The sequence below is a fragment of the Bubalus kerabau genome, chromosome 2 (genome assembly GCF_029407905.1).
Source record: "Bubalus kerabau isolate K-KA32 ecotype Philippines breed swamp buffalo chromosome 2, PCC_UOA_SB_1v2, whole genome shotgun sequence".
NCBI classification, from domain to species: domain Eukaryota; kingdom Metazoa; phylum Chordata; class Mammalia; order Artiodactyla; family Bovidae; genus Bubalus; species Bubalus kerabau.
Window position 1 is genome coordinate 165256615 of NC_073625.1, and position 22724 is coordinate 165279338.

General features: G+C 40.5%; 1 protein-coding gene and 1 pseudogene across 2 annotated transcripts in view; one reads left to right on the forward strand and one right to left on the reverse strand.

The window, feature by feature from the left end:
• HPS3 (HPS3 biogenesis of lysosomal organelles complex 2 subunit 1) overlaps nt 1-22724 on the reverse strand; it is a 40939-nt gene that overhangs the window by 7196 nt on the left and 11019 nt on the right. For both annotated transcript variants that reach the window (XR_008710716.1, XM_055569392.1), the window contains exons 5-14: nt 19783-19975; nt 16586-16667; nt 14077-14231; nt 12316-12424; nt 8563-8744; nt 7326-7506; nt 5890-6123; nt 4722-4907; nt 4195-4383; nt 2724-2831 (exon numbers count right to left, since the gene is read on the reverse strand). Coding sequence is in view for 1 of the 2 variants with exons in the window: in XM_055569392.1 (XP_055425367.1) it covers nt 2724-2831; nt 4195-4383; nt 4722-4907; nt 5890-6123; nt 7326-7506; nt 8563-8744; nt 12316-12424; nt 14077-14231; nt 16586-16667; nt 19783-19975 (1619 nt within the window). In the remaining variant the exon portion in view is untranslated. The remainder of the gene's footprint in view (nt 1-2723; nt 2832-4194; nt 4384-4721; nt 4908-5889; nt 6124-7325; nt 7507-8562; nt 8745-12315; nt 12425-14076; nt 14232-16585; nt 16668-19782; nt 19976-22724) is intronic.
• On the forward strand, nt 10532-11857 carry LOC129642913 (40S ribosomal protein S6-like; annotated as a pseudogene).

Sequence of the window (22724 nt, forward strand, 5' to 3'; positions counted from 1 at the left end):
AGAATGGCTAGGAGAATAAGGTTGGTCTGTTTCCTTCCTGCAATATTCACTTTCATCTCAATAATTTTCTGACAGTAACGTAGCAAATATGAAATAAGATGATTAAAGTGAAATGAGTCAAGATAGTTGAATCCATATTATCAAGAAGTTTAAAAATAAGAAACACCAGACAGAGAATTCCCTGGAGGTCTAGTGGTGCATCCACTGCAGGGGACACAGGTTTGATTCCTGGTTGGGGAATTAAGATCCTGCAACTGCAAGATGTGGCCAAAAAACAAAAAACCACCAGACAACCAGACATGCATCACTGGATAAAAAATGGCCCACAGGTTACTACGACTCTTTAAATTACTCAATGTCTGCTCCTCACCAGTGTGTTTCTTTCCCACCCCCCAATACTGGAAATGGACTCTCCACCCTCAACACAGGCACTATTTATTCCCTTTTCTGATCTCCTTGGGACTGGAATTTACAGAATTCTCTACACAATCACACCTGTGGCTCCAAGAGGAGGGAAATGGCAAAAAGGGGAGGGGAGGGGACCAGGACAATTCTGGTAAAAGGCAGGCATTTACTAGCTACTGTGTTCTAAACACAGTAGTGCTTTTTTTTTTTTTTTTGATAGATTTATAGATTGTTTTTATATTAATTTTTGCACAAATATACTATTACAATGTTTTTTGAGGACAAGAGACAGAGACATATTAAATCTGCGTGGTGGTGGTGAGCTGGTGGGTAGAGGGAAGTCAGACAATTTTGAAAAAGCTCTTTAGGTGATTCTGAACCTCCTCACTCCAAGGTAAGAAGAGACGAGATCTTTTTGTTTCTTGATAGTTCTTTTTTTCTAAATGACAAGATTGATTGATTGACCCCAGATAATTTAGAAAAGAGTTAGAGTTAGGAAAAGGATTTAGAAAAATTTAGGCTAACTGAACCTTCTATCCTGTATCAGTAAAGACTCCCTTTTAAATACTTTAAAATGGATTCTAAAGGTCAATGAATTATACTTTTTCAAGTAGAGATTTTTAAGTATGCTTTGAAGCTTTATAGGGGATACTTAATAGCACATATTATGACTTTAAATATATAATTAACACATATATTCTAGGAGGGCAAGGTCTTGCCTGCCTCATTCAATGCTATACATCAATCACGTTTATGATCTAGGAATATTTGTGGAATGAACACATCTGAGATTTAGCCCTCAGTAGCCTCTGTATCATAAGGGTACTAGAGATAAGAATCTGCAAGAATCTTCTTTGGTAATTTTTTTAAAAGCGTAAGTAATTCTCTATCTGGAGACATCATAGGCTGTCTAGAGGCTAAGACTAAGCAATATGGTCTCTTGAGTTTCCCTTCCTGACCTCCACTCCCAATTCGACATTTTGGTTTCTAAAAGCAGTAACTACATTTACACCAAGTTCCCAGCATAAATCAGGGGTTGCAAAAAGCCTAACGAGGCCAAACCAGATGACCAAAATGTACAGAGGCAGCTGGGTATAAGGAAAATGGACGCCAGACACTCTGCCTCTGGACCAGGGAGACTGGAGACGAGCGTGGCAGCCAGGACTGTGTGAGCCCTGCGTAAGGAGGGAAACCACTAGGGGCTCCAGCCCTCAGGTCTCAGGCAGTGAGGGCCCAGGATTACAGCTGAATGAAAGTGCTGCTGAGTTTTTCAAAGAGAAACTTGAAACTCAACACTTCTTCATTTGAAATCTCAACTTTGACATGTTAGCAGTTACACTGGGCAGACCAAACACAACAGATGTGAGCATTATATTCAGTCCTCAGGCCACTGACTCCATCAAATAAGATCACGTAGACTTGCAGCCCAGCCCCACCCACCAAGTCAAATGTGGACTTCATTTCTCACTTTCAGTCAAAACACTGTCAAGGTAAGAATTCTTGTAGCATGGGCTACATTCTCTTGATCACATTTCTTACTTTAAAAAAAATCTGGGGCACATGTGTGCCCATGGCTGATCTGTGTCAATGTGTGGCAGGGGCTGCCACAGGGTTGTGAAGCGACTGTCCTCTAATTAAAATAAATTAATTAATTAAAAAAAAAAATCTGGGACTTCCCTGGTGGTCCAGTGGCTAAGCTCCAAGCTCCCAGTGCAGGAGCCTGAGTTCGAACCCTGGTTAGGGAACTAGATCCCACATGCCACAAGGAAGACTGAAGATACCATGTGCTGCAACTAAGATCCATGTAGCCCAATATGTAAATTAATAAATATTTGGGGGAAAAAATCCTTTAAGGAACCAGATAAGCTGGCCACTTTAATCTATTTCCTATAAGATAGATAGGAGTGCTTGGCTTGGGCTAGAGGCCTAAACTGTATGAGTGAATGCTAAAATTTAAAAAATTAATTCAATCAAAAAAAAAAGTGAATCACAATGAAAACACCATGAAGCATTTGCCATACTTTCATTTCACAAAGCATTTTCAAGCACATCCTGAAATTGAGGCAAGACTGTCACAGGACTCGGTGAAGCTCCTCGCCCACCCACCAGCAACAAAACCAGCCTTCCTGTCAGCAGTTTCAGTTTCAGGCAGAAGCAGCAGGAATTCCCTGCAGAGCTGCTGAGGATGCCTCACTGTAGATTCTGTCGCCCAAACTATACCCTCTCAGTTAACAGGACAACTGGGGGCGTACCAAATTTAACTCCTATACTATATTATAATATACAAATTGATAAGAAAAAGAGGCATCTTTATTTACCTGTAATTTTGAAAGGTCTTCCATATAATTTTTGTCGACTAAGGATTCGGATGAGATTAAGACATTAACCCATGGATTGATTAAGCCATAATGACTACAGGTGTTTATCTAAAATGTAAAAGAAATTTATTATAAACAAAGTACAATAAAACAAGGTTTTCTTCATCTATCCCACAAAAAGCAAGCACTCTCCAACTTTCTGCTGTGTCTCAAAATTAGTTATACATTTTCTTGGGAATTGGGAAGAAAGTCTTAGAATGTATTCCCCTGGGAAATGTTTCAGCCTTGCTGCTTCTTACTGAACAAATCTTTACTAAATATTTCCTAACATTTTAACTTTCAAAAGGGTGCAAAGAGACAGTTTCTAACAAAAATGGTAATACTTCTTTTAAGCTAATTACATTAAAAAAAAGTTAATAAGGGCCTGCCATGGTGGTCCAGTGGTTAAGACTCCATGCTTCCACTGCAGGGAGCACGGGTTCAATCCATGATCAGGCAAGTTCTGCAGGCCATGCAGTGTGGCCAAAAAAACCCAAAAAGTTAACAGTAACATTGAAAATGATTTTTATTTCTACTACTTTCCTTGGGAGGCAAAACCTCGTCCATAAGTTTTGAAGAGAATTCCCATCAAGACTCCCTTTTTCAAGAAAATCCACATTAGCCTTGCATCCATAAGGGGTAAAGGGCTCCCTGGGGTGAGGAGAATAGGAAGCGTAAGAGCAGAGTTGTCAGAGTAGCTCAGACTGCAAAAGAGCTCTAGACTGTGCAGCGGACAGGAAGTGGAAGTCTAGGGAGGAAGTGTCTGTCCCACAGGCCTTCTGCAGTTCCTCTCCCAGCAGGGAGGTCGGCAGGTGTCTCTTCTCTCATGTTCTGCTTCATGACCATCACCTAAGGGAGTGCAGATGGGTTTGGGGGAAAGCCCTATTCCCTACACTTTGGCTACTGAGGCACCACTACAAGGAAGTAATAAAGGAGTGGTAGGAGGTGCTCCTTAGAATATAAAATTTCAAATGTGCATGCCACTCACAGGCAAATTATAGGTGTGTTTTTAACTCCTGCTTAAAGAAAGAATCTGGTAGAACTTCCCTGGTGCTATAATGGATACGGATCAGCCTGCAATGCAGCGGACATGGGTTTGATCTCTGGTCCAGGAAGATTCCACATATCATGGAGCAACAAAGTCCATGCACCACAACTATCGAGCCTGTGCTCTAGAGCACGTGCTCCACAACAAGAGCTGCCACTGCAGTGAGAATCCCCTATAGTGCCACAAGAGAGCAGCCCGTGCTTTCCGCAATTAGAGCAAATAGGCACACAGCAATGACGATCCAGTGCGACCAAAAATAGAATTAAATAAATAACCAAATTTAAGAGTCTGGTAATATTACGTTTGATGTTATACTGTTAAAAATAAGTGTCATTATCATAATGTGTATCAAGTTTGATTCACTGTAGTATTCCATTATCTTACCAGGTCCTCTGATGTTCTCAATGGTGTGGTGTCTGGAGGCTGCCTCTTCGATAATCTCCAGATGTACTGTGATGTGAGCTTGAAAAATAGTTCCTGAAGCACCACATCTGGGAGACAGGCTACCAGCTGAGCCTCCCAAAAGTCCACTAAGAGCTGAGGGATCGTGTCTCCATCTTTACCACAAAGCACCTTGAGAACAGTGAAACAAGCCCCTATGGCTCAGATAAATATAGCACGGATCAAGTTACAGCTGGTCTGAAAAGCACTCCATCACGCGGGCCATGTGTTCAACAATTTATCCACTAGCATTAGTGACATGGAAAAAGCCAATTTAAACATTTCAACATACTCCAGGTTGCATGAACAGAATTTTTCAAGAAACATTTTTTTAACCTGTACTTTTTTAAGTGGTTATGTGTAAGTCTGGTATTTCAATAAACAAATGAAAATCTGCTTGTCTTCTTCTACTCCTCACTTCCCACCAACTTCATCAGGCCATCCAAAATAACATGTTCAAAGGGACAAACCTTAAAGAAGGAATCTGCTTCTTCAATTCCAATTTTGTTGTTCTTCTGTAAGGCCAGGACTGAAGCCACAAGCAATCCAGGCTGAGTCTCCTTCAAGTGAACAGCAAACTCAGTTGGAACAATCTGTCCTTTCCTCTGCTGAATCAATAGCCGAGGTTCCAGAACGAAGCCACATACCAACTTCATCTTCAGATTAAAAAAAACAAAATTTAGGAACAGAATATATATTGCATTCATCTTGGAAATACATGCTACTGCATTCAAGAATCACTAATAAGCCATTAACAATTTATTGTAATCTGTTTTTGATTACAAAGACAATTCTAAAGACATCATTAATAACTGTCTTCCTAGAAGTTATTATTACATAGTTAAGCATCAAAGTGTCAAATATTAGAGACAGCTTTAAATTTAGGTCTACCTAGGATTCTTCAAAATTATGAAAATTCATCTTCCTAGAATTCTACTCTTCAAAGTAGAGGACATCTCCGTGTTGACTTGCTCTCCTCACCATAACAAAATGTGCCGTTTGTACAGTAATAAAGAACTCCTGCTCTTCTTGGTTACACCTGAGAGATAAGCATTCAACTAATGTCACTTCTTCATTTCTTCCTCGACTGATTAACTTCTTTGGCTCATGTCCCTACATGGCCACTCTTCCAGGGGGAAGCCACCTTTTCTTTGATACCCCATTCAAATGCCCAATCTTTCACAGTCATTTGTGATCTTCCCAAGGGCAGGCTATTTCTGCAACTGCTGGACACCTAAGGCTCAAGGTTAACATCCCACTTGCTGTACTTGAATATACACCACTGTTCTGTTTTAGGGACACACCCCACACCTCCTCAAGCCAGGTCACACTGTCAGCTTAGGGCAGAGCCTATATGCTCTTCAGTACCAAGCACTGTACTCTGAATAAATCTGACACTAAGATGAAAAGTCTTTGGATACCCCTAGCTACCATTTATCATTTATTATTCTTTCTCATTTCCAAATCCAAAGCCCAAGCACTCCCACTTTGGGTCACTTCCTTTTAATATAATATTAAGTCTATTTTTCTTTACCACTAAGGAAAAATGAGCTACACAGAAGCCAGAAAAAAGATAAACACCTCAGGACCACTGGGTCCTACGTTAGCTGGCTATTAATACTAGGTACGGCACCATACCTCTGAATGGCTTTTCATTTCATTCCTGTGCATGTCAAGATCTCCCATTTTCAAAGCCATTGCTGCCTTGGCCAATGTCACTAAAACTGATGAAAATCCAGAAGTATCCAGCTTCCTTAAATACTTTATGGCAGTTAAAGGATCAATATTCTTCATAGAAGGACTACAGAGAATATGTGGCAGTTGCTTTGGCTCAGCCGCATAAAACATCTGAACTACTTTTGCTGACAATTCCTTTGGTGAGCAAAATGAGAAATAAAAGGTCAGTCAGCCAATAGAAAGCAACAAAATCTGCAAAAAAAAAAAAAAAGCGGGGGGATAAAAAAGCAAGATACAACATTCCAATTAATATAAAATTTTGCACTATGTTTTGATTTAAAAAGAGAGTTGATGATGATAGCATGGGAGAGCTGAGGTGACCTAACATGATCTCTTTGTACCAAGTTGTGGTCAGTATTTCTAATACTAACAGGTGTTCAGAAGAAAACAAATACTGGATTAAATTCCACTCAAAAGTCCGTTATACAAAATTACTACTTAGTACAAAATATATTTAATATACAAAAATAATATTTATAGAAGAAAATTTCATTTCTCTTAAAACCTTAAAATATTTGGAATCACAATACCCAATTCTGCATATTTGTATTCAACTATTTAAAAATACACGAAAGGGAGGACGTCCCTGGTGGTACAGCAGATAAGAATCCACCTGCCAACTCAGGGGATACAGGTTCAATCCCCGGTCTGGGAAGATCCCACATGCTGTGGAGCAACTAAAAGCTCATGAACCACAACTACTAAAGCCCATGCTCTGGAGACCAAGAGCTGCGACTGAAGCCCAGGCACCCAAGAGCCTGTGCTCCACGAGAGAAATCACCATAATGAGAAGGCCATGTACCACAACAAAGGGTAGCCTCTGCACAGTGCAACGAGAGAAAGCCTGCACAGGAATGAAGATCCAGAACAATCGAAAAATAAAAAAATACATAAGGGGCTAAAAACAATCCTTAAAAATGTCTGAAGGTTGCTGGGCCAGGATTTATAAAAAAGTTTTAGACACTTGGAGAGAGGGGCAACTAGGGTTTTGAAAAGGGCTGTGGATGAGAAGAGGGCAGGCAAGGCCCAGGTTCTCTGCCATTCTTCTAAAGACATGCCACTGTCACATGGGCAGGTCACTCAACCACAGTGGACCGCATCTCCCTGTCTATGTAATGAGAAAGTATGAGAAGATGATTCTAAGTTCTTTTTCAAGCTGTAATTCTATGAGTATTATTAATGAAGAAAAAGTGCACCCTAGTTACCTTTTTTAGAAAAAAAAGACTATACTACCAATGAAAATACTTGGAACTTAATTTTTTAAAACAGAATTGCATAAAAAGCTACAGTGAAAAGTTAAAAATACTAGATCTAACTAAGCAGGAAGTTGTATTCACTTCACTTAATTCTTCATCCAGGTTTTCATAAAGTGAATGATTAATGTAGAAGATTAATCCCCGCTCGTATTTCTGTGATCCATCCTCTACTGCCCAGTCCACTCGGTTCAAAACTTCCGCCATAGACAAACCAGACATCTTATAGTATGGCAAGGCAAGGTGGGAATGCTGGGTTTCAAGCCTAAAGGGAAGGAAGTGGGAAAAAGAAAACCCTCAGATTTGTCAATTCTAAGTTTGGATGTCTAACACATTTGATAATAAACCAGACCATGCTTTCCAGAAGACATAAATACTTTTCTGTGGCCAATAAGAGCTGGAACAAATTCCTAAGTTTTGTTCTGCAAAGTCATTCTAATTAATGTAGCTTCTTTTTGCTTACTCATAATAAAATCAGAGAAACAAGTGAATTTTAATATTCATAATGCGGCTCTACAATAATGGTGTTTATAAGCAGGAAAGTGTTAGTTGCTCAGTCATGTCCAACTCTGTGTGACCTCATGGACTATAGCCCTCCAGGCTCCTCTGTCCATGAAATTCTCCAGGCAAGAATACTGGAGTGGGTAGCCATTCCCTTCTCCAGGGCATCTTCCTGACCCAGGGACTGAACCTGGGTCTCCTACACTATAGGCAGATTCTTTACCATCTGAGCCACCAGGGGAAGACCATAAGTAGGAAAAGCCTTTCATTAATTTATAATGACTCCCGTGGTTCAAGTAAGCCTTTAAAACAATTATATTAAAAAAAAAATTGTAAAGATCATTCTCAAAAATAGAAATCATTATTCTTCCTAGTGTCCTTTTCTGACATTATAAAACCATTGATTACTAATATTAAAACCACAGACTGTCCAACTAGGATCTCTCCCTCAAAGCTAATAGGCAACAGATGAGTAATACAGTTGTCTCAGGTATTTTAACTGGTCATGCCCTACCACCTTCCAAAGGCCTGAAAAGAAACTTCAAATTTCTAAATTAACTGATGGGAGACACAAACACTGCTCATCTAATAAACTGTAAGCCCTTGAGTAGGAACAGGTCATGTTTACCTCTCTAAGCTTAGCACAGTACCTGGCACACAGGATGTGCTCAACAAGTGCTGAGGAATAAATGAATAAATAAATCACAGCCCCTCATGTGTCCTCCCATTTGTCAGGTAACTGCCGGAAGTGGAAAAGTTGGTAAGTTACACCTGAAGCTCAGGTGGCTTCTTTAGCGAGCTTCCAAGCAGCATCACCAACCTGCTGTAGCAGTCGCCAAGGTGCCCACAGCTTTCTTTAAATGCTTCTAAAAGCTCTGCCTTTTCTCCAGGTTCCAACTGACTGGCATCCATCAGGGCTGCTCTCACTAATAGGTGAGCCTCACTGAGAAGGTGGATGCAACTCTGGGTTTTTGCAGTCTTGTAGGCGTTACTGTAGTCTACCTAACACACAAAGAAGGCAAGCAGTTCATGATTCTGAAGACATCGCCCCAAAGTTTCCCAGGTCTATAAGTTGTTTATAAAGTTACTATCTGGACACATTAAATCTTAAGAAATAAAAAGTGGTTATTTATCATTCTGATAAGGCTTAGCTAAAGTGGTTTCTTTTCCCCCACAACCAGTTTATGGTATGAGCCAGTTTATAAACATACAACAGTATGAGCCAGTTTATCACATACATGATTGTAAATACTCTGTTACACAATGCTAACCATCAGAGAAAGCACAATTAGTACTATAATACTAATGATACTGTTAACTCAGCAATAATTTGATCACAATTTGATACAACTAATGAACATATCTGAAAGACTTAACTATTTTTAAAGTTCTATGATTTAAATCTTTCTCAAATTTAGATTGAGCATCCTTCCTTTATCTTAGTTTCAGTTGGTGAATTTAGATTCTGCTGCATCTAATTCTATAACTCAGTGGGCTTATAAAAATTTTCACTAGCTAATCTGAGTCAATCAGTATTTTTAGACTCCAACAGGCAAATCATCTGGATGATGTCTAAGACTTTCAATTAAATAAGACTGAAAACCCAGGACAAAGCTGATAAAATTATCAGCATTAAAATGCCAGGGACAAATCTGGCAAAGCCTTCACCTGATGACCAAAATGAACATTACCACTGAAGGACAAATGAATATTCTGCACCTCCCCATGTGAAACTCTGAGAAAGATACAACATCATCTACATAGAGTTCTGGCCCAAATCTTTGTGACCCATGGACTGCAGCCCGCCTGGCTCCTCTATCCGTGGAATTCTCCAGGCAAGAATATTGGAGGAGGTAACCATTCCCTTCTCCAGGGATGCCCCCGACCCAAGAATCAAACTTGGGTCTCCTGCATGGCAGGCAGATTCTTTACTGTCTGAGTCACCAGGGAACCCGGCCAAGAACACATAACCTCAACCTAATCATGAGAAAAGAAAAAAAATGAAATGAAATGAAAAAATTAATGTTTAAAAGGTGGAGGAGGAGAAATATTTTTCAAAACTATCTGTTATAAAACAAAGAGTGAAATCTAAAAATGCAACAATATAGTGAAAAAACAAAAGAAACAGTCTTACAGATACAGGGAACAAACTGGTGGTTACCAGTGGGGGAAGGAAAAGATAAAGGAGTAAGAATAAGAGGTACAAACTACTACATATAAAATAAATAAGCTACAAGAATATTCTGGACTACACAGGGAATATAGCCAACATTTTATAATAATTATAAATAGGCTATAACCTTTAAAATTGTGACTCACTATGTTTATACCTGTAACTTACAATATTGGACATTAACTATACTTCAACAACAACAAAAAGAAAACAAGAAAAGTTTTGCTTAATAAAACAAAGGCTATGAACATATTTTGGATGAAAGGAGGCTAAAGAGACATGACAGTTAAATACATTACTTGATTCCTAGACTGGATCCTGGACCAGAGGATGGGGGAAATGCTACTAGGCCATTATTGGATCAATTGACAAAAATGAAATATGAACCATAGACTAGATAAAGTGTTGTGTCATTGTTAAATTTACTGAAAGACATGTGTGTGCTATAACTGTATAAGCAAGTATCTAAATTCATAGGAAACATGCATTGAAATATTTAGGGGCATTGGGAGAGGATGTATGCAATATACGTTCCAATGGATCAGAAGAAAATATGCAGGCATGACTGTGCATTTAGAAAGTACAAGAGTGCAAAAAGGGAGAGAGAGGCTTCAGAATGAAGTTGAACATCTCTTTCTTGTCACTGGTTTCCAGAAGCTCATTGAAGCGGATGATGAACAAAAATTTCGTACCTTCTATGAGAAGCTTATGGCCACAGAAGTTGCTGCTGAGGCTCTGGGTGAAGAATGGAAGGGCTATGTGGTCCCAGTCAGTGCTGGGAACGTTAAACAGGGTTTCCCCATGAAGCAAGGTGTCTTGACCCATGGCTGAGTCTGTCTGCTACTGAGTAAGGGGCATTTCTGTTACAGACGAAGGAGGACTGGAGAAAGAAAGTGCAAGTCTGATGGGGTTGCATGGTTGATGCTAACCTGAGTGTTCTCAATTAGGTCATTGTTAAAAAAAAAAAGGGGGAAAGGATAGTCTTGGACTCCCTGATACTACTGTGCCTCATCGCCTGGGGACCAAAAGAGCTAGAACTTGAAAACTTTTCAATCTCTCCTAAGAAAATGAAGTCCGCCAGTATGTTGTAAGAAAGCCCCTGAACAAAGAAGGTAAGGAACCTAGGACCAGAGCACTCAAGATTCATTGTCCTGTTACTCCATGTGTTCTGCAGCACAAACGTGGATGTGCTGCTCCAAAGGAACTGTACTAAGAAATATAAGGAAGAGGCTGCAAGATATCCTAAGCTTTTGGCCAAGAGAATGAAGAAAGCCAAAGAAAAACACCAGCAACAGACTGTCAAGAGACAGAGGCTGGGCTTCCCAGGTGGCTCAGTGGAAAAGAATCCACTTGCCAGCACAGGAGACATGGGTTCAATCCCTGATCCAGGAAGATCCCACATGCTATAGGACAAGCCTGTGCACCACAACTACTGAGCCTGTGCTCTTGAGCCCATGTTCTGCAACTACTGAGCTTCCATGCCGCCAGCTACTGAGGCCTGCATGCCCTAGAACCCACGCTCCAGAACAAGAGAAGCTGCCGCAATGAGAAGCCCTTGCACCCCACCTAGAGAGCAGCCCCTGCTCGCCGCAACTACAGAAAAGCCCGCACAGCTCAAAGACCCAGCACAGCCAAAAACAAAAATAAATAAATAAAAATATTTGAAAAGAGAGAGAGAAAGAGATGGAGGCTGTCCTCTCTGAGAACTTTTACTTCTGAGTCTGAATCCAGTCAAAAATGGGATGTTCTAAGAGTCACAAATAAATAAGATCAGACATCAAAAACAAAAAAAGAGAGAGAGAGAGACAGAAGCATAGGGGGTATAATGTTGACTATGTTGACTACGGGTAAATCTATGTGGGGAATATACTGATTTTATTTGTACTATTCTTATTCTCGCAACTTTTCTGTAGATTTGAAATTATTTCAAAATAGTTTATAAAAATCATCAGGGATAAGTAGACAGCTGTCACTCTTAGAAAAGGAATAAAGATACCCACAGGACAATACCACAAGTGCTGTGGTGTGCTAGGGCCATCTGTTAATATTTCAAAGAAGTGTGAGACACAGACATATGATCTGAGATTTCTTGCCGCTCCATTGCATGATTCTCTTGCCAGGGTTCAAAGTAAAGGTTGAAGGCTATTTATGTTTAGACTGGCTAATCAATTCCCATAGGAGAGTGAGTATGAACAAGGGAGTCTTATTTTAGTGATGGGAATTTCTCTTAGATCCTCAAATGTCATGAGCTGTGAAAACAAGAAGGTGAAGATATACAGTCCTCTGTAAGAGCCTTGAAGCTGGCTGGTTGTGGCATTCTGAACGTGTGATACTTAGAATCAATTTCTAACGATCAATTAGACTCTAAATTTCTACAAAGTAGAAGTCTGAAAGGAATACCATTTCTTTGTACAGTTGCACTGGTGAGACCGTATTCACAATATACAAATTCCACCCAGCTTCAGCTACAGGAGGTGTCTTGGGATTAACACCGGTCCTTTTTCTAGAACTAAAAGCAAGACAAAGGACAAGAATTGTAAGACAAGACATATTATTAATAAAAGGCAATTTAAAATGGTAAATACCAGATACCTAAAATATTGTAACTCTGATACCATTTTCATTTAGTATTTTCTTTGGTGATTTATGCGGGAGACCCAGGTTCAATCCCTGGTTTGGGAAGATCTCCCGGAGAAAGAAATGGCAACCCACTCCAGTATTCTTGCCTGGAAAAATCCCACGGACGGAGGAACCTGGTAGGCTATATAGTCCATGGGGTCGCAAAGAGTTGGACATGACTAAGCGACTTCACTTTCACTTTGGTGATTTAACTACACAGTCGATTTTTAGAGAGCATTAGTGTACAACACTATGTAGGCCTAACAGCAGTTAACGTACTACATTCGCATGGACTGGTCAACCAACCGCTTCCAATTCATTCCACAAGTATTCTTAAATGGGCAATAAGCTCAAAGAACAGGCAAGACCTCTCAAAAAGAACACAGACTTGGCTGTGAAAATCCCTGCGACCTGGCTCTCTCCAACACGTGGCCTTCGTGAAGCCAGGGCTGCTGGGAAAATGTAAAACACAGAACTGTAAGTCAACTTAAAGCACTATCTTATTTCCAGCTTTCACTGTATGAAGCATTTTCTGCAGTATGCAGTCTTTTTTAAAATGCAAAGTTTTGGCCAAATGAATTTTCAAATACATTAAAATTTTTAAACCATTTAAAAAAATATAATACTTTTAAGACATCAAATGTATAAGATTGCAAGTTATTTTTCCTCTTGCCAGAAAGCTTTTAGGATCAGTCAATTTTAGACCACTTTGCGCACACTCTAAGTGACCAGTTACCCATGGCAACCTGGTTATTTCTGCTGGTGGAACAAAGCACAGACACAAATAATTCAAAAATGCAAAAACTACAGTGTTTGATTTGAAATACACTCTATGTTCCTTGCCCCCTGCCCCCAACAGATTTCTCTCCTACTTAAAATTTCCATAGAGGAATGTTCAAATTAGATTGCATTCCTACCACCAAGTTCACAGTATAGGAAACACCGATTAGAAGCATAACCACTTTGGAGTTAACCATTTTACCCCAAACAATGTGAAAGCAGAGAACTGAAGTTAGAATTAACCTGAGATTAGAAGAATGCACTTTAATTTTAAGGTAGATTAACACAGAATTTATACATCACAAATGTGCTTTCAGGTAAGAAATGCATTAGTTAATTTCTTTTCAAGTTGAAATACCAGAAAAAAAAAAAAACTTTGGATAAAAATATCACCACTGAAAGGTCAAGGAAGAAAAATAATAAAGAGCCTTGTAGTTTGGATTAGCCTAAGAGGCTCAATCTCGCTCATTAATTACACAGAAAAACATGTCCTTTAAATTCTTATTATACAATACCACAGATTTTTACTGAAACAGTTTTATAATTTATTTTCTTCTAAAAACTCACAGTCAATTACAAAGGATATTATACAGAACATTAAAACCTTCTTACTCTGGAAAAAGAACACCTAGAAAACCCATCTGATCATTCAAATTTTTGATTTAAAAAAAAGATTAGTGAAGATGTACACAAAATTTACCAGTAACACAATTCATTCCAGAAATTTTGGCAAGGATGTCTGGGGGTGAAGGGCATGCTTACAGAAGCCTCTTGGGTGACTCTCTTCTCTCCGGAACGGTTTCAGGGTCTGCCTTGGTCAGAAGTACAACGTGGTTTTTAAAGTGACAGATGGCTTTCAAGCCTATGAAAAGCTGTATTCTTAAAGCACAGACATTCATACTGATAGGTGGGCAAGCCTAATAAGGAAAAATTCACAAATTTAGCCAAGGAATGAAGTACATGAACTTCAAAAACTTCTAAAATCAATCTATTGGATACAATCTCTCCTTTCCTGTCTCTCTCCGCTACTCAAATAATCCAAATTCCTATTCTTATCAGAGCAAGAGGCTATCTTATCTAAACCATATAACTGACTATCTCATTCATGTGTCCACCAAAGAGCTCCACAGTATGTGTTGACACTGACTTGAAGAAAGCAGAGAGCCTCCAGGAACCCTGCCCTGAGCTGGTTACTGCCACCCAGGGAATTCCCCACTAACAGTGGGCTGGCTCAGGTGGTACCTTCAAATGGGCTTTTAGTCAAAATCAGACACTATAAAAGGGCAGTCTACTGCTCGTAAAATACATAAAAAGGTTTCTTAGTGGATGGGTGTGTGTAGAAATGCGGGCACATTCAGATGGCCCCTGTTAGCTCTGCAGGTATGAACACTGCCTGGAATGGCTAACAGGCTGGAGGTTTGCCAGGCAACTGAAGGAAACCCTGGACCAGCAGACAGGCTCCTGTCCTTGTAAGGAAACATTCACCCAAGCAGAATGGATAAGAAGCTAACTGAGGAGCTCTTTCTGGGACTCACAAAATGAGGCTGCCAGGTCTCCCTGGCTCCTCCATTTAATGGTGTTTCGATTCCGAAGTCATCTTCCTCGTCCCTTTCGTACAAAGTGCACGGGGATAACCTTCCATCTATTTTTGTCATTCCCATGAATAGTTAAGGTGGCCTTGGTGATGCTGAGCCAGAGTCTCCAGGGGAAAGGGAAATAAAGATAGCATGCCTTATGGCCCTCTCTCTGAGGCTGTGAAACCTTTCTCAGACACCACAGCTTCCAAAGCCCGAGTCAGCAAGGGAGCAAAATGATGGCGTGGTCGTTCAGGGGAATCTAGGATTTCAGGGTGGTGGAACTGCAGGGAAGGGGGAGCCAGGAGGTGTGACCTGTCTTTCCCTCTGTCACCTTCAAGGACTAGCCTCAGGGGCAGCGTCTTCTACTAGCTGCCCATCTCCCCTCTTTTCTCCCTTTCTCTGTGTTTCTTCCCTCTGGTTTTATGAGACTATGAGAAGGCCTGGAATTGAGATTTATTTTCAAATGCAGATTGATGCTGCCTCAATGTGTTATGTACCCCTCAATCCACCATCACTACCTACACAAGCCTCGGTCTTCCTGACGTTTAAAACAAAACACAAGGCAAGATGGGGTGGAGAGAGAGGAAGCAAGAGACAAAGAGGCTGTCACCTTGCCATGGGTACTAGGGACATAGCCATTATTTTTAAAATAATCTCTTGAAAAGGCTATGTGTGTCTCTTAAACACAGACAGAAGGGCATGGGAAAGCTGTGATTCTGGTTTCCCAAGAGGCTGAAGGTAGGCAGTAAGCCTGTCAGCAGCAGAAAGTGACAGGCAGCCCACAGAAGAAAAGAGAACTTGGATGTGATTTCCAGAAAAAGGCAGCACAAAATTTGGGTGACAGTGATAGTGGGAAAGTGTCTCAGACACATTAAGCACTACACGCCATCATCACTGGACACTCATCTTTCCAGAAAAAGGTGTTCCGGGTGCCAGATGGACAATAATGTGTGAACAGAGGCCATCATGATTTGGGGGTTCCCTGAAGCATGGATATGCACAACAAATACCCATCTCAGAGGTGAAATTGCACATGATGAACATGGTGCAAATCATCAGTGTATTTCTGAGAACAGAAATTCAGGGTCGGAAAATAGAGGATTTCATCATAAAATTGTCTATTTGGTGATCAAAAGCTTTTCAGAGACTAAGCAGATTACTTCTCACTAAAAACGAGGTTACTGACCTAGAATATCAATTAACACTAGATCAAAACTATGGAAATACAGGACACTTGTTGAAGGCTTTGTAAAATGACAAAAGAATGATCAGTATATCCGATAATGGTATAAATAAATCATCTGAATGCACTGCATTCACTTCTGTGCTCTTAGATATACAGATTTCTGAACTGTTTTAATAGCTCTATACAACTGCCACCAATACTTCTGATCAAAATGAATAAAACTGTAGTATACTATAGTTGTGATGTGCCCTCTCTGAAGTTACACTATACATATTCTTTACCAAATTTTAAAAACATGCATTATATCTAAATTCTGAATGATGTTTTCAAAGCAATCTTAAAAATTACCATCTAAACCACAAACTGCAAAATGCTTACCATTTTACATCCCAAAGCTCTAACTGAACAAACAAGACTTTAATGTCCGCCCAGCTTAGACGCAAAGAGCGTAAATTTGCAAGCACTCATGTCTGATCTTTAGGTTGCACTGTCATTAGCCAGCTCTGACCTTCAGGGTGGTGTCCACATACGGGTCCTCCTCCCTCGCGACCGCCGCGCTGCACCGCACTGTGTAACACTGCAGGTTGTTACTGAGGAAAGAGGAGAAAGCCCACTGAGCAAAGCGGAGGCCAGGGACCAACACGCCCACTGCGGGAGGATGTCACAGGACCACAGAGTGACGAGGGGGGTGGCAGAACACCCCAGTACTCATCAAACGCTGACAAGTTAGGCTGCTTCTGAACAAGGAGATTACCGCAGAAATCCTATGGAGTGCTTTTTTTAAACACATAACTGGTCCCCACTGCACCCCTAACCAAATCACAACCTCTGGGGGTTGAATCTGTGTTGTGTTTAGTCACTCAGTCACACAGACTCTTTGTGACCCCATGGACTGTAGCCCACTAGGCTTCTCTGTCCATAGAATTCTCCAGCCAAGAAAACTGGAGTGGGTTGCCATGCCCTCCTCCAAGGGATCTTTCCAACCCGGGTATCCCTCTCTGTAAATAGATTCCTTTCCATCTGAGCCACCAAGGAAGCCCACGGGGGCTGAATCTAGACACGTATATTTCTACAAAGCTCCTGGTGTGACACACACTCCTAGTTAAGAACCACGGATCTGGGTCAATACCCTTTTTTATTTACAAAATGATGGCTCAGGAACCTGCCCAAAGTTCAGACAGGTGACTATCAAAGCCAAGGTTAGAACCCAAGTTTCCCGATTTATTATTACATCAGGATGAAATTGGAGAAGGCAATGGCAACCCACTCCAGTACTCTTGCCTGGAAAATCCCATGGACAGAGGAGCCTGGAAGGCTGCAGTCCATGGGGTTGCTAAGAGTCGGGCACGACTGAGCGACTTCACTTTCACTTTTCACTTTCATGCACTGGAGAAGGAAATGGCAACCCACTCCAGTGTTCTTGCCTGGAGAATCTCAGGGACAGAGAAGCCTAGTGGGCTGCCGTCTATGGGGTCACACAGAGTCAGACACGACTGAAGCGACTTAGCAGCAGCAGCAGCAGCAGGATGAAATGGAGCTTGGGTTGTGCTGAGCAACACATTTAGATTATGCAAACTCTCTGAAGCAATCTTCAGAATCATGTAATCCAGAAGCTTGTTTTTAAAGACTAGAGCCTACAAAGTACATGGTTGGTCCAATTCCTCTTTGGAGAATGGAAATCAAATCAGACCCAGGTCTCCTCATTCTTCATACTCCTCTTTTCACAACTCCAGGCTACATTCTGCACAGCAAAGCAACCTGGACACTTCACAGTAAGTGCCTGTGTCCAAAAACCTTGATAGGTTTCCTTCTGATATTCCCTAAGCACCTCGATCTCCAATATCTAAACCAAACTTTCCTTCTGCCCCACACCACACCAGCCTCCATTCTTTCAGAAAAGCAGGCTAGGGACTCTCCTGGGAAGCCAATGATTAAGACTTCCACTTTTCAATGCAGGGGGTGCAGGTTCAATCTCTGGTCAGGGAGCTAAGATCTCACAAGCCTTATAGCCAAAAAAAAAAACCAAAACATAAACAGAAGCAATACTATAACAAATTCAATAAAGACTTTAAAAATGATACACATCCCCCCTCCCCGCAAAAAAAATCTAAAAAAAAAAAAAAAAGAAAGCAGGTTCAAAACAGATGGGTTTTCTCATGTCTCCTCCATCCCCAGTATCCCACCAGACATCAAGTCCTGTAATTCTCTCCTCTCCGTGCTTCCTTCTCTTTTCACTGCTACTGCTCTGCCCAAATACAATCCCTCACTATCCTCACTGAACTATCCCAACAGCTCATTAGTATGTTCAAGCCATCCTCCACTGTGGCCACCATCCATTTTCCTAAAGTAATGCTCTATTCATATACTTTTCTTTGATCAAAATCTAAAAAAATTCCTTAATTTCCAAAGCCCCAAGTTCCCTCTTAGGCACTATTTTCCCCACTTTTCTTTGTTTCAGCAACTTTACATTTATAGGACATTACTACACAACCCTTTGGAAACTGAAAAGACCAGAGACCTCTACACTGTTCCCCATGCCAGAGAGTAGGAAGAGAGGGGAGCACGCCCACGGGGAGTGGGTGTCAGAATCTTCAGCTGGGTCCTGTGCTGTGTGAAATACACCACAGCACCTGCTGGAGATTCTGATATTACCACTCAATTGGGAAAAACAAAAAAAAGCACTGTCCTATGCAATTACTTATCAGAAACTCCAACAAACCCGGACATAGCTTTGCTTGTAGCTTTCCCTCTATCTAGAATGCCCTTCACTTTCAGTCTCTATCTGTCAAATCTAACTAGCTTTCGGGCCTCACTTTCAACACAGAAACTTTGCCCGTGTGACTTGGCCAGAAGTAATTTCCCTCTTCCCATAGCCTACAACACTTCCATGTAGTCTTAGGACATTTTTCACAAATCTCCTAGTGTTTGTGTCCCTTGTACGTGTCTTTCATCCTCTCTTACGTTGCTGTTTGCATAAAGCAGAGGCTGTGCCTTATTCATGGTTGGTTGGCCACAGGGCTCAATGCAGTGCCTTGCCTAGAACCTGAACTCAAAAAAACAGGAAATCAAACCACAAGCCTTACTAGCTGCTGAGATAAAAGGAAATGAGATTATATTTAGGAACCCAGTTTACATGCCAGCTTACTAGGAGGATAAGGCAACTCAGAAGACACTCACCACTGATTAGCCACATGACCCTGACCAACCCCAACCTCTGGACTCTCTCCCCATCTACACTACTCAGAGGGTAGAATCAGGCAGGCTTTCTGGACCCTTTACAGTCCTAAACCATATCAATGAACTCAACTCACATAGAAAAGATATGACAGCAGTGAAAAAAAAAATTTAGGAAATCTAAAACTAAAGAGATGCCCTGACTGTTGTCAAGAGCCCCCACTGACTTTTCATTAGAATTCCCTATGAACATCTTCCCTCATGAAGAACCTTACCCATTCTTAGAAAGATCCCCATCCAGTTTAAGAAAACAAAACAAAGGCAAAACCAGAATTTAAATCTCTGATGTTGAAAAGGCAGTTATGAGCCATTATTTAAAAAATAAATAAATTAAATAACCCCCAGGTGTATATCATTAATTTATAGTGCTATCCACTGGTTCACATAATTTTCATTTAAAGATTTAGAAAGCACCTCAGGAATTCACAGAGAAATAAGTGACTCAAAAGCCAGCAAGGGACTGGAACATACCTTGTGATGACATGCAGAAACTGCGGGGTAAGCACCGCTTGCTGACATTTCTCGGGATATTGGTAAACCGACAATAATTCAACAGATTTGACAATCATGTACAGGTAGCCCACATGAGGTAATGAGAAAAAACAAAAGAGGCTCAGCAACACTTTTTCCTGAGATGAATTTTTTCTATCAGAAGTAAGAGACCCTGCATGCAAAAAAACAAAACAAAACAAACAAACAAACCATGAAACCAGTAAATAAAAGGAATCAATATTTTTACTTTTCTGTGCAAAAACATCTATAAACAGATAACCAAAGAGTTGCTGAGGTGCTTATATAAGAATGCCAATAAAAAAATGAAAAAAGAGTGATATAATTAGAATATCAACATTTTGAAAACCCTAATAAATTAACAGATCTAGGTAATCATCATCGATAGTCATTAACATCACAAAAAAGAGCCAGCCTGATACAACGTACGTCCAAGAGAACTCAAGACTATTTGCATTACCAAGAAAAAAAAAAAAAATGATCATCACCATCATCTGATCAAGATTTAGAGCAGCACTGTCAATAGAAATAAAATGTGAGCCATATATGTGATGCAAAGTTTTCTAGTAATTGCTCTTTAAAAAATAAAAACAGGCAAGATTTATAAAACAGATTAATCCAACATATCCAAAATATTATCATTTTGATGCATAATCAATAAAAAATTAACAAGAAAGTTTACATTCTTTTTTGTGGTACTAAGTCTTTAAGACCTAGTGTGAATTTTACACTTAAAGCATATCTTAATTTAGACTAGTCACACTTCAAGGTGCTCAACAGCAACATTGACAAATGGATACCATACTGAACAGTACAGCTTTAGATCACAGAGAAGTATAGGAGATACAAAGAGCATGTTAAATGACACTGTGGGGAGTCAGTCAGCAAAATTCAGACTGTGGGAAATTCTGTACTAACAGTCCAGTTTCCTGATAACTAACTCGCAAAGAGAAATGAGAGAGAAAGGCAGAGCCTATATAGCAGAGAGACATAAAAGACATAGGAGCCAATTGCAGGTATAGAACCTTACTTGGAATCTGATAAACTGCAGAAAAAAATATTTAGACAATCAGGGAAATTTGAGTAACTGATGGGTATTGGATGATATCAAGTCATTTCTTAAAAATGTGAAATGACATTTGGGGTTTTTGTTTAAATAAAAGAATTCCTTTCCTTTAGAAACATATGCCAAAATGTTTATAAATGTAAAGGTATAAACTCTGGGATTTGCATCAAAACAATCTGGCACAGGGCAGGGGGTGAGTACAAGGCAACACTGTTGAAGCTGTGTGATGGGGACCCTGGGGGTCACTGTACTGTTTTTCTATACCTGTGTGCCTGAAACTTTTCATAATAGAAGAATGTATAAAAGAGATAACTAATGAGAATCTACAAAAAAAAAAAAAAGGAAGAAAATCCAATTACTACACTCTCCACAATTGGCCTAAAACAACTGATCCAGTTTCTACTTCCTCTTCTTTCATACACACATTTGTGCTCTAATCATACAGAGAGCTGCTCACTTATCTCTAAACATACATGATCTTTCACCTTGCACATGTTGGCTTCCCTGAGGTAGTATCTTACCAGAATCTCCATCTTCTAAAAAAAAAATTTTTTTTTTTATCTTCTGTAAGTTTTACTCATCCATCAGGGCCCAGCTGACATGGGCACTGCCCAACCCCTCATCTGTCCACTAAGTAAACATCCATAGGCACCTACAACATGCCACTGTTCTGGGTTCCAGGGATACCACAGCGCGTAAGACAGAGTAACTGCATTCATTCTAGTGAGGGGTCTGGGGTGGAGAATAAACTCTGCAGTGTGCAGGGAGGGAACAGTTTAAACTGAGAAGTGGGAAGTCCTCTGCGGCGAGGTGATACTTGAGCTGTGAGCTGAAGACACTACTCTTGCAAGCTATGAGGGAAGTACTATGTTCTGAGCACTGGAAGAGTAAATCATAGATCTTAGACACGAGTGAGCTTGGTGTAACCTAGCAGCAGACAAAAGCCACATGGATGGAGAAATGTAAGAGGGTGAGCAGGACAGAAAGAGCTCAGGGTCAGGGTAATGCAGCCCATGGAAAGGATTTGGGGTTTTGTTCCAGGTGCTGCAGGAAACCCCTGGATAAGAGCTAACCCTCTATGGTGGCTGTGGGCCCTTGTCTCCTGCCTTGTGTTACAGCTCCCTCTCCCTGGCTTCTTTCAGTTCCTCAAGCAAAGACTCTCCATTGGCCACAACCAAACCTGTCCGCCAATCAGCCCCATTCATTCTACAGATCCTCTTTCTCAGGAAGCCTTCCCTGACCCCCAGTGAGGTCAGGATCCTTTGTTATACATGCTCAAGGCAGGATTCTTCTCTCACAGAGCACTCCCATCAGTGTGTAATTGTATACTCCTTCTAATGTTCATTCCATTCATGCCTGCTTCCCCCCACAAGACAATAAGCTCCAAGAGTGCAAGTACTTTGCCTACTTTTGCTCATTACAGGAGCCCTAGTATTCAGCACAAGACCCAACATAGTAGGTACTCAATACATGTTCACTGCAAGAAAGAAAAAAAAATAAATGTATAAGTTTAATCAGAGTAATATTTATACCTTTCCCTAGCCATCACCTAAACATGTGAAGCAGGCCAGCACTAAGTACAGAATTCAATAATGATTCTTAATCTGGGTTGCCCATTATATTTCTGTGGTGATTTTAAAAAACACTGATGCCCTGGGACTTTCCTGGTGGTCCAATGGTTAAGACTCTGTGCTTCCACTGCAGGGGGCACAGGTTCCATCCCTAGTCAGGGAACTAGGATCCCACATGCCATGCAGTGGGATTTAAATTTTAATTTTAAATTAAACTATCTTTTAAAAAGTTAAAAAAAAATATATATACTGATGCTCAGGCATCA